The sequence below is a fragment of the Notolabrus celidotus genome, chromosome 18, assembly GCF_009762535.1.
Source record: "Notolabrus celidotus isolate fNotCel1 chromosome 18, fNotCel1.pri, whole genome shotgun sequence".
Taxonomy (NCBI): domain Eukaryota; kingdom Metazoa; phylum Chordata; class Actinopteri; order Labriformes; family Labridae; genus Notolabrus; species Notolabrus celidotus.
In genome coordinates this window covers 20,692,406-20,704,749 of record NC_048289.1, presented here as the reverse complement: position 1 = coordinate 20,704,749, position 12,344 = coordinate 20,692,406, and the positions used below count along the sequence as shown (strand labels likewise).

At 40.4% G+C, this 12,344-nt stretch overlaps 1 protein-coding gene across 1 annotated transcript in view; it reads left to right on the top strand.

Annotated features, from left to right (window-relative positions):
* Window positions 1–12,344, top strand: part of LOC117830342 (A disintegrin and metalloproteinase with thrombospondin motifs 14) — a 90,579-nt gene that overhangs the window by 74,212 nt on the left and 4,023 nt on the right. Inside the window, exons 15-22 of the mRNA XM_034708436.1 lie at window positions 300–423; window positions 703–783; window positions 5,255–5,418; window positions 5,502–5,667; window positions 6,888–7,020; window positions 7,257–7,464; window positions 10,524–10,653; window positions 12,168–12,275. Of these exons, the coding sequence (XP_034564327.1) occupies window positions 300–423; window positions 703–783; window positions 5,255–5,418; window positions 5,502–5,667; window positions 6,888–7,020; window positions 7,257–7,464; window positions 10,524–10,653; window positions 12,168–12,275 (1,114 nt within the window). The remainder of the gene's footprint in view (window positions 1–299; window positions 424–702; window positions 784–5,254; window positions 5,419–5,501; window positions 5,668–6,887; window positions 7,021–7,256; window positions 7,465–10,523; window positions 10,654–12,167; window positions 12,276–12,344) is intronic.

The window sequence follows — 12,344 nt, the reverse complement described above, 5'->3', positions numbered from 1 at the left end:
CGTTGTCTGAGGTCTCTGACTGAAACCTCTTCTCTAACACAGACATTATTGTCTTAATTGTCTTATATTTTGTCTTAATATTCGAATCCTTGGAGATAAAGTCTAGACTCTAACTATTCGCAGCCCAGCCTCTCTGTGTTTTGGCGTCATCCTTGTTATGACTGGTTTCCAACGAGCATCATCACAAACCAGATGCGTGCTGAGTTTTCCCATGGCATCATTTTCCCAGCAGTGTGACTAAAAGTCAGGCACAGCATCATCTTGAGTGATTGACTGTCTTGTCCTTTTCTCCCTCACAGCACGTGGGCTGCGACAAGGACGTGGGCTCTTACAAAGAAGAGGACAAATGTGGTGTGTGCGAGGGCGACAACTCGCACTGTCGCACCGTGAAGCTGACTCTCACAAAGACGCCAAAAAAGACAGGTAATTATCGGCTGTGTGAACGAGTTGAGGCGAACTCAAGTGACCCTCATCATTTTTTGGATAACAGCCATCTTTAACAGTCAAGCAATAAAGACAAAAACTTACAAATATCATCCAAATCTGCCATGTCTGAGCTCAGCTAGTGTCCTACTTATCACCTGCTAGGAGAGCAAACGTGATCTCAGTGTTTTGACTCAAAAATAATTGCCTGCTTTTACAGCCCACTCTTAGTGCCCTGTAGTGAATCCTCCCAGTAACCGTGCTGTGTCTTTTTCATAGGAATGCTGAAAATGTTCGACATCCCAATAGGAGCCAGACACATTGTCATTGAAGAGAATGAGACCTCGCCTCATATAATTGGTGAGTGTTTCACGTCCTATTACAGCTCGGACACACCTGAAGCTGAGTGGGATAATTGGTGTGCAAATATTTAAAGAGAAACATAATTTATTTTTTCCAGTGTGCCTATGTGTGTATGTTCTTGTCTGTGTGAATGACTTTGACCTGTGATAGTTTCAATAAATGGTGCAGACTGGAGAGCAGTGCAAAGTTTGTACTCCTTAATTCGACTTCTTTATTCAATCAAGAAACTCAGAGGGTCGTACCTGTATCTTTTAAGTCTCTTCTTAAAACCCATTTTTACAGACTAGCTTTTATGTGACTTTATCTTTCTAACCGCTTTAACTTCTATTTTATTATTAATTGTAGTTTTTATCCAACTAATTGATTGTCTTAAATTTTATTTGATTATTTTTTATTTTAATTTATTATTATTATTATATTTATCATTTTAATGTTCCTAATTCATCCCTTGCACTTTTTCTAATTTTCCCGATGTGATGTCGTCCTTTTACTCTGAAAACCTCTTTTATTGCCCTTTTTATGCTTTTATTTACTTCTCCATTTTTATCTTTATTTATTTATTTATTTATTTTTTATTTATTTACCCTGAAAAACCTCTCAACCATGATTTACTGGTCCATTGTCACACCACTTCATACTGTTTAATTGGCGTGTATTCCCTTTAACCTCTTGCGTTGCATTTTGTTTTGCATTGATCAAATGTTCTCCTCCCTGTCTGTCAAATTGTTTACTCTGCTATTGAACTACGCTTTGTTTTTCAAAGCACTTTGTAAACATTTGTTTTTAAAGGTGCTATATAAATAAAGTTATTATTATTATTATTATTATTATTATTATTATTATTATTTACAAACAGGCTTCAATCCTTGAGGTTTTTAGTACAAGATTCTAGCACTTTATTATCACAATATATAAATCAATAAAGACAGGTGGAGATCAGGAAAACATGTTAATTATGCCTCTGAGTAGCTCTTGAAGCCCACCCATCTGCGGTGAGTGAGATGCACTCTGCTCTGAGAGTTTGTGAAACCTTCGTTGTCAACCCCAGAAAATAGTCCTTGGCTAAATGTTCAGCAATGTACAGCATATGTATGCTGTCTACTTATGTACAATGCCAGTCTGGCTGTGTGTTGTCTTTGCACTGATGCCTTCAGACAGTTGGCAAAAGTTCATGGAAGTTGAATATGAAGTTGAAGGTAGCCAGTGAAGAGCAGTGAGGACTTGTATTACATTGTTGTGTGAAAAGCCGGCAGCAATTAGAACAAATTGTGGTCATTGGATGTTGCACTTAATGGTGCTGATTCTTTAAGTTAAGTCTGGAAGAAATAAATGCATGGATGACCTTCTCTTAGTCAGCAGGAGAAAGAAAAGACCTGAGTTTAGTCAACTCCAAGTTGCGGGCATCTATGTTTATGAACCTCGTTAGATAGAGCACCCAGGCTGGAGGACAGATTATTAATGTAGCAAGAACTGCAGAGGGGGGAATGAGTCGTTCAGCCGTAGAAAATCATCAGACAATTCTTGATTTCAGTCAGAAGATAGGACATAATGCGAGAAACATCTGTGGTGCCAGGCTTTAATGAAACATAAAGCTGAGTGTCGTCTGCATAACAGAGAAAGTCTACACCGTGCCTTGCAGTGTTTACCCCAGGAGAAGCATGTAAACAGTGAATAAGAGGGGACCCATAATAGACCTCTGGGGGTTCCCACAATAATGATAACGATAATTATAATATTAAATGTATTTCTATCTTTTATGCAAAGATGCAACAAAAAGTGTTTAACAAAACAAAAACTCACAATAACAATTCAAACCAAATACAAATCTGAGATTTAAAACAAACAATCAACCAAAAGATAAGTCAAATGAAACAACTAAAGTGGTTTGATATAAGTAAGTAAGTACATTTTATTTAGTATAGCACATTTCATAGAATAAAACCACAAAGTGCTTCACAGGATGATATTCAAATGAAATCCTAAAACAGTAAAAGAAGCAGACAATAGCATAATTAAAACATTAGTCTGTACAAGGTGAGTCGAAGGCCTGTTTAAATAAATGTGTCTTTAAGAGTTTTTTAAAAGTGACAACAGAGACAGCTGAGCGAATATTTACAGGAAGAGCGTTGTTGGTGCCACCACTTCAAACGTACGGTCACTTTTTGTCTTTAGACGACAAAGGTATAAAATATAGATATAAAACAAACATTAAGATAAAATTGATGATAGAAGAAGGTTAACACCAGTTAAAAGCCAAGTTAAAAAGATATATAACGCAACAAGAGTCTGCTGTATTCAGATCCAGTGGGAGGCTAAAAACTTAAAGCTGCCCCACTGCCCTTCTTGTGTGACACTCTGAGCACTTCTAAAAGGAAGGGCAGTGGAAGATCTAAAAATACAGGTGGGGACATAAAATGACTTAAGGCCTTGTAGATGAGTCAAAGGGCTTTCAGTCACATCTGTTACATGATTTTTCATTTTGAAGGACAGTTAAGTAAAAACTGCTTCAAGTCTTTGCCGCTCAGAAGAATTTTGATTTTCAGCTTGTTTTTAAAACAATTTTTACTCGACCAAAGGCTAGTATAATTACGACAGTTAAAAGAGAAGTTAATGCACTTTGGTCAGGCGAGAAGGAGATATAAAGTTGTATAAATAATGACGATTGAGATTAAGAGGATTTATTACTTCACCTAGAGGGAGCTTAGAAAGAGAAAAGAGAATAGGGTCTAAAACACTCCCCTGAGGAACACCATATTCAATATCATAAGATGATGAAACAGAATCACTGACACTTTGAATTTTCTATCAGCCAAGATAGACTGAAACCAGTCACCATAAATGGAGTCAGAGGAGCACAGCAGCATTATTCAACGGAAATTCTCATGTAATTTACTACCCTACTACATTTAACAAAGCAGTTTTAGTGCTATGACTGGATAAGTAACTGAACTGGGATGCATCTAGAAGCTGATTGGAATTAAGATAGAGAAGTAGTACCAAGGAGAGGAAGCTTTAAGATTGGCCTTTAATTGACACGGTCACCAGTATCATGATGAGGCTTCTTGAGCCAAGGCTGTTTTAAAAGCAGAGTGGAAAGTACCAGACTGATTGCAGTATATTGATTATTCTTGTAGTTTCATGCGAAAGGCGTCTGAAGCTAGAGTGGGAACAGGATCTAGGGCACGAGTGAATGACTTCATTTTGACTGTTACAAGAGAAATAAGCACAGGAGGAGGAGGCATTTCAGAAAAAGAAGGATTTGATGTTTGACAGATAGGAAAAGAACCAGTCTGGAACCACATTGCTAATTCCAACAGAGTATTTCAGACAGCCGATTAAGTCATTGTTGATTTAAAGTGATAGGTAATTAATATAGCCAGGAGCGAGGCCATATCTGAAGAGCTTTCACACCGAAATGTCAAAATCGCCTTCCCATTCAGGTCAGTCATTTCTGTGAAGGTAATTAAAATTCTGTGCTTTTTTGTAATTCCATCTTCATGAGGTACCAAGGCGAACACATGGATTGAAGAATGACATTGAAAAAACAATTGGAAGAATACAGAGATAAAAATGTTTATACATAGAGAGCCCTCAAAAAACATATAATACTAAAAAACCTGGACCCTCTGGTTACATCGATACACACTTGCAGTGGGGATGCAGATCTAGTTATAACTTCTCTGTCAGTGTGGGAAAAAATAACATTAACAATCATAAAAATTACCTACAGAATGCTACATGAGGAATTCATTGGGAATGTGTTTATCATCAAGTGAAAATCACATGTGTGTTCTTTTATTTTGAAAGGAAACTCTTCTCAGACAAAAGTGTACATAGCTTGTTCTCTGAAAAGCTGTGGTCTTTATTATTATTTCTCCTCTTGGAACATAATAGATGTCAGAGCTGACATGGCCTATGAGTCACTTCAGAGGTAATAATGCTATCCTTGTGTCAAGAAAAGATTCTTCTTCCTTTTGTCGAACCACACTGTGTGGATCATGTCTTTTTATTCGAGTTGAGTGAAGCTGAGTGGGAGAGACATGATGCGTTGATGAAGCCTTCCTGGCAAAAAGGACAAAGTTCAGCTCACAAGAATTATATAAGTGAAATAATTATTAAGTAAGAGTCAGGATAACTGTGGCACGCAGCTGAGCCCTCCCCTGTCTTCTTTTTCCCAGCTCTTTTCCTCTCCGGCTTTTATGAGCTCATGGGAAGAAAAGATGACACACAACTTTTGAGAAATTACTGTTTGCTTACACAGCGCCAAGAATCCCTGAATTCATCTTGACACATTTTGTGATGAGAGGAAAATCTCAGAGCTGTTTGGCAGACCGTTGTTGATCCTGGAGCCTCCGCCGTTTTGTTGAGATTTTTACTGAATGAAACAAAGAACTACACAAAGTACACACTTTTTTTCCCCCTCTCACACATGCCTAAACAGTTTTTTTTCCCCTTCTGTTTCTGACAGCTGTGAAGAATCAAGTAACTGGAAACTTCATTCTGAATTCAAAAAGTGAAGAAGCAGAATCAAAGAGCTTCATAGAGAACGGCTTGCAGTGGGAGTACTCTATGGAGGGTGAGAAGGAGACGCTGAAAACAAGCGGTCCCCTGCATGAAGGCATCGTAGTGCTGGTGAGTGGGACTACATCTTCACGATCTGCCTCTACTTTATTCATTAAATCCTCCTTTAAAGAATTTTCTTCTCCTCGTCACAGGTCATTCCCCAGGAAGAAGAAGCAAAGATTAGCTTGACGTATAAATACATCATCCACGAGGACTTGCTTCCGCTCATCACCAACAACAATGTCCTTCTGGCTGAGCTGGACACTTACGAGTGGGCGCTGAAGAGCTGGTCTCAGTGCTCTAAACCTTGTGGAGGAGGTCAGTGAGTGTGTTTTTGAATAAATATGTAATTAAATGTTCAAGTTGGACCTTGTAATCTTTCATCTTCATTTTACTGCTTGCTGTATCATTGCTGAGGCAACAAACAAAGACTGGGAACCCAAAATGCAGACTTAAGGCTTCAACTTGAATTTAAGTTTGTTTAAGTTTAGGTATACATTGGGGGCGCAACAATACACAAAATTCACGGTTTGTGTTGTAGAGACAGAAATGACATCTCGTCATGTAAATAGGATAAATAACATAAGGCTATTTAGTCTGTTAAATAAAAGAACAAGGTATAGACCTGATCTATGAGAGAGGTAACCTTGAATCACTTCTGCTTTGACTTCCAAGGGGGGGCGGGACCCAGCGCGCCCCCGATATAACGGCAGGGAAAACACTGTCCGGCATCAGGCTGAGGTCTTACACAGCATGCACTATAAGACCACAAGTAATGCATATACGAACTTTAAAACCACATCACCCAGTTTAGTATCACTACAGGACCACGGAACAACTCTGCTCTGCAACCAAAGAGGACACTTGGGCTTCCCTCTCGTGCGGGCGCGCACTCACACACACATACGTGAACATATGAACCCAGCAGACCGTCGTATGGTGAAATATATATTTCCAGATGAAGCACAGTTAAAACAAATGTGACCAGCTTGGACTGAATGAATGTGGGAGGAGTGCACAGTTCAGTAGACCTGCGCTTGACAATGCAGCCCGGAGGAGCCAGTGCAGATCCACTGAACTTTCAGCACAGAGCGCCTCGTCAGAAGTTGATAAAATGAATATAAAATTGCATTTTGTTCGGTTTATAGGGCGTACCGAACCGTGACCACTGTATCTAACGGTTCGATACAGATACACGTATTGTTGCACCCCTAATATACATATATGCACACACATATTGACTTGTACATACACATACACAAGCATACATATGCAAGTAGGTTCATGCATACATATAAACATGCACATATTTTATCAAAAGGCCTTCTTGTAATATTGTTTGATTCATGATGGAACATTTATTTTATAATTAACTTTTTCTTTTTTACCGATTTTTGCTAGCCTTAGTTTCTCTGACAGGTGTTTCTTCAAGAATGTAAGCAAAAGGTTTAAATGTGGGTTTTAGAGATGTGTATGAACTTGTACTTGTATGACATTGCTGGGATACTGATAACAGTCATTTTTCATCTCTCTTTCAGGCATTCAGTACACTAAATATGGATGCAGAAGGAAGAGTGACAGCCGCTTGGTGCATCGCAACTTCTGTGAAACCAGCAAAAAGCCCAAACCCATCCGCAAACGCTGCAACAACCAAGAGTGCAGCCAGCCAACGTAAGTGACATCCACTTAAAAATTGAATCTTTTTTTTTTCAAACAGTACTTAGTGCAGCATTCAACTCATAATGGTAATAATTGCCTCTGCTGCCTCCATCCGTCAACTCTGACATGATTCATGCTAATTGAGAGAGTGAATGAGTTAGGTGTTCGAGTGGCAGAGGAAGCGAAAGGTAATTGCCGTGTAACAGGAAAACCTTTTCAGAGTTCTTTTCCCCCTGTTGTGCTGACAGGTGGGTGGTGGAAGAGTGGAGTCCTTGCAGTAAGACGTGTGGGAAGCTCGGTTACCAAACCAGGGTGGTGCAGTGCATGCAGATGCTCCACAACGGCACCAACAGACCAGTCCACAGCAAACACTGCACCGCTGACCGGCCAGAGATGAGGAGGGCCTGTAACAGCACTGCATGCCCGCCTCAGTGGAGGACAGGGGCCTGGTCTCAGGTGAGCTGGCTGCCTCAGCACTTTGGCTGGTTGTAACCAGTTTCCTAATGGGGGAGGCATGAGTCAAGTAAAGCAGTATGACCCACAGCAGTCTTATTTTTAAAGCACCCTTTTTACATGTTGTGGTCCCAGTGAAATGGTACAAAAAGTTTTACAAGAGGTCATTAAGATAATATTTGTTGGCAGCTGCAAAACATGCGTCACTTCCTCAAATGGACTACAATTCTATAGTGCTATCTGACATAATCCACAGGGGCATATGTGCTTGATCAAAGTATGTCCTCTAAATGTGTTTGTTTTGACTCTGACAAGCTCAGATTTTTGTTTTGTCTGAGAGCTTTCTAAAAAGTGTCCCTTCAGAGATAAATTTATGTTTTTATATGTCTTCAGAGCTACGCTTCTCCTTGAGTGAGATTTCTGTTTCGGCTCATCAGGGGAAAGGACGGAGCAAAATAAACAGTTGTTTTTGGTAAATAGAGCAATTTGTTATAAAAGAAGTCAAATTGTGCAGTTAAATTGTGCAGTTAACAGAGTGAGAGCCAGTTAGTGCTGCTCAAAGCAACACATAAGAATAACAAAAGGAGGAGTCTAAAGTAGAGTTAGGCTCTATTCTTTCTCAATTCCAAATAAAAGTTATCTAACTAGCTAACTTACCTGTCCAACCAAGCAAAACAACAAATGAAGAGAACATCTAATCCAAAGTGAATAACAAAAGCAAAACCTGCGTAAATGCTCCAGGAACAAAGAATGCCTCTTGAACCCAATACTTGTAATGACAGTGTTAAAAAATCTAACAATAGGTGCATTTCAACCAAGAATTCCGGGGTCTTTTAGACCCCAGAACTACTTTCCCCGGGACTAAAAGGTTCCTGTGCCCCCATTGTTGTCTGCGTTTCGACTGCGGGCTGAAGTCCCAGCTAGATTGTGCAAATCAGGCCAGTGATATATGGAGAAAAAATATATATATAAAATAATATTTTGAAATCTTAATAAAAAACTAAACTGGTATGCATTCCCAGGAACTCCCTCTGTGTTTCAACAACTGTGTAAACTCCACAAACACTGTTACGTTCAACAGAAAGTCCCAGGACCTTTGAAAAGTACTACCCCCCTAGCACCGGCTTTTCAGGGGGGAGATTAACTACCCCTGAAGTAAATTCAGACCCTGGTTTCTCCGGTCGAAACACACGTAGTTCAGGGGTAAAGTCCTTAGTTCCGGGGTAAAGTTCCTGCAGTCGAAAAACACCCAATAACTCAAAGCCATGGAGCAACGGAAGGTCTGGCTCATCTCTCCAGATGCAACTCGCCAGGTGTTCAAATGGAGCACTCCTCTCTGATTGGCACAGCAGGTTCAGGTTGTCTGCCAATCAGCTCCAGTTTACATTGGGAAACTGACTCTACCTTGAGAGATGATTAAGAAAAAAGTCTGATTTCATCTCAAAATTCTGATAAAGTTTTCAGACGATAAAAACGATATCAATAACGGAAATCACTTAACAGTTTGATTCTTGAGTAAAACTCAGAAGTTGGAGAAATCATTTAGAATTCTTCTAGAAATGTTGTCATCAGTAGAAACCATCAGTCTTAGCTATTCTCATTCATGCACATTCACACATCACTGAACAACAGCGGGAGCAATTTGGGGTTCATTGTCTTGCCCAAGGACACTTCGACATTTGACCGCAGGAGCTGGGATCGAACTACCAACCTTCCGAAAGATAGATGACTGACTCTACCCACTATGGTACCCTTGCAGGGATTTTGCAATGCACTCCCTGGAAAGCCAAAGCAAGCTGCTGGGCTAACTCAGGAAGCGCTAAAGCAGAGCCTATAGCGCCAAGCATTACTGCATTTCCGTTAGTCAATAAAAAGTTAGATCTATGACTAATGGAAAGTTCCTGACTGAACTCTGAATGTGAGAGGAAATTCCGAATACTGACACTATACTTAGATTTCTGAGAAAAATTCAGATACTGTATCTTTGTAAAACAAACAAATTTAGAGAAAAAACTTCACTCCAAAGAAAACATGGCCTTCAACTTCTTCCATAGAAACCAGGTTGAGTGAAATTGTACTACTGGCTAGTAGCTACTTTTTTTTTACTTACAGTATATTTGGCCATTTTCACCTTTAATGAATAGGACCGCTGAAGAGAGATGGGAAATGCGGGGAGCAGAGAGTGGGGGAAGACATGCAGCAAATGGTTGAGGCTGGGAGTCGAACATGCGACCGCTGCGACGAGGACAGCTAGGCCATTCTTCATAGATTAATTGAACCAAAAGGAGTGTTGGTGTTGTTACGGGTCTGCAAGTCGCATGACAGGAAGGACAGAGGTCATGGACAGGGACACTAACAAAAATAAACTTAAACCCCTATAAACAACAAATGTAAGGCCTTTGGAGTCTAAAAAGGTGGAGTTGAGGTGTAAAACTCCACAGCCACCCACTAATTCTACTACAAATGATTAGACAAACCAAGGAAATGGCCCAAACAAACGGTGTAGTCACTTGGCGGGGAGAAAAAACAAATGCACAAATCTCCTGAGAGATCAAACCTCTTTTTAATTCTCTTTGTCACCCTCTTTTTCTCCACAACACAACCACAGAATATACACACTCTCGTTCATCAACACTCTTCACACAAAACCCAGAGAAACCAACTGAAGGTGTTGACTTCTCTGTTGCACACACCAAACTGAGGGACAACAACTCCTTTTATTGAGCAGCCAGGCTGATGAGCTCAAGCAGGGTACAATAAGGGTAGGTGCTCTCAATGATGGGCTCGTTAGGAGCCCTGGAGGTCACAGACTACCTCCACCTGGAACAGTGTTGTAATAATTCCTACAGTGCAAACCTGATTCTGTTTGAGGGACAGTTGACAACATTGACGTTTCCTTTTATACAAACTGTACACCAATCAGTGATCAACACAAGTGAATACATGATTTAAAATGTCTTTTTCTTTTTTGGTATGTCTGTGTGTGTGTGTGTGTGTGTGTGTGTGTGTGTGTGTGTGTGTGTGTGTGTGTGTGTGTGTGTGTGTGTGTGTGTGTGTTGCAGTGTTCGGTGACCTGTGGCGAAGGCATACAGCAAAGACAGGTGGTTTGCAAGGCCAGCGACAACACCATCGGAGAGTGCGAGGGCGAGAAGCCCGAAACCGTCCTCATCTGCAACCTGAACACATGTCCAGGTGAGACCAACGTGTAATTACCGAGCAATTTCCCTCTATTTAGAGAAGCTGCCTCTGCATGATGGAGTCATTTCCTTTTCATCAGTGATGTAGAGAGGCTGGCTGCAAAGAACTAACAGGGTAATTTGGTTCTTTGAAGACCTTGTGGGAGGTTGCTTCCCTGCAACATTATGCAAAATCAATGACTATCAAGCAGCAGAATATGATTTGTTATGATGTTTGCTGACATTGCCTTAGTGCCAGATTTCACTGAACCGATCATTTTGTACTTTTTTTGTGTAATTATCTCACAAATTGGCATATTTTAGAAGGGAACAAGAGTTTGAACTGCAAATTTAACATATAATATTAATTTATTTGTAGAGAACTTTTCAAAAACAAAGTTACAAAGTGCTTTACATGGACAGCAGTTCGTGAAATCCCACAAATCAAGATAAAACAACAGAACATATTTTAAAAGACATAAAATTCCCCTAAAAGAACTCTAAAGGAATACACTTCTTTTAAAATATCCATTCATCATCTTGACCGCTTATCGCGTCAGGGGTCACGGCTGGCTTCGGGCAGAAGGCAGGGTACACCCTGGACAGGTCGCCAACCTTTCACAGGGCTAACACAGAGAGACAAACAACCATTCATGCACACACTCACACCTACAGGCGATTTAGAGTGATCAATCAACCTGGTAAGAATGTTTTTGGACTGTGGGAGGAAAAGGAAGCCGGAGTACCTGGAGAGAACCCACGCATGCACGGGGAGAACATGCAAACTCCTCACAGAAAGGCACCTGCCCGGCCGAGGATTCGAACCAGGAACCTTCTAGCTGTGAGGCAACAGCGCTATACCCACTGCACCACCATGCAGCCCTATTTTAAAATATATTTCTTAAAATGGTTAAAATAGAATAAAATTCAGATAGCTGATTCAAAGTGAAATCTTGGAATCAATTCTAAAACATACAGGGAGCCAGTGCAAGGAAGCTAAAACAGGAGAAATATGGTCATATGTTTTTGTTCTGGTTAAATCATATCTATAGAGCGAAACAATCTGTTCAGTCACATCAGCATGTAAATAACTGGCCCATATTTTCATCTTTAACATTACGGTTACACGTTAAAGCTGGTTACATCAACACAAAGGGAATAAAACTCAGTACCAAACAGGAAGAGTTCAGATAAATGAAAGTTCATATTTTAGCTTCAGTGCCCTCTCTTCGGCTTTTCCCATGATCCCTCCAACTCAGGGAGGTTGAATCTGCCTCTTTCCTCGGATTTTTCTCCACAGGAAGTGAGTTGAAAGTAGCCTTTTTGATTACAAACAACAGGAAGAATACCAGGTTGTGCCCTCTGCTCTGTAAATAGCTCCATGCTTTAAGACAGGTCTCTAAGTACACCCTTCTGTTTTTCTGTTTTCTGTATTCTCGCATTCTCCCCTCAGCCCTGTGCTGACAGCAGATTGCCTTTGAACACCTTACTGTGGATGTTTTTTTCACATGATTTTGTTCTCCACTCCAGGACAACCAGTGTCCTCTCTCACGGTGGAAACAATGGAGAACTCCACGATAAAAGATGGAGCAGAGCACCAAAGGGACCCTGAAAACCCTGTCCACAAAATCTCCTCGAGTGAGTCAATATGCAATTTGTGTCATGATTCGGTCACTTTGATTCCTCCAACGGGAAATGTGTTTCTTT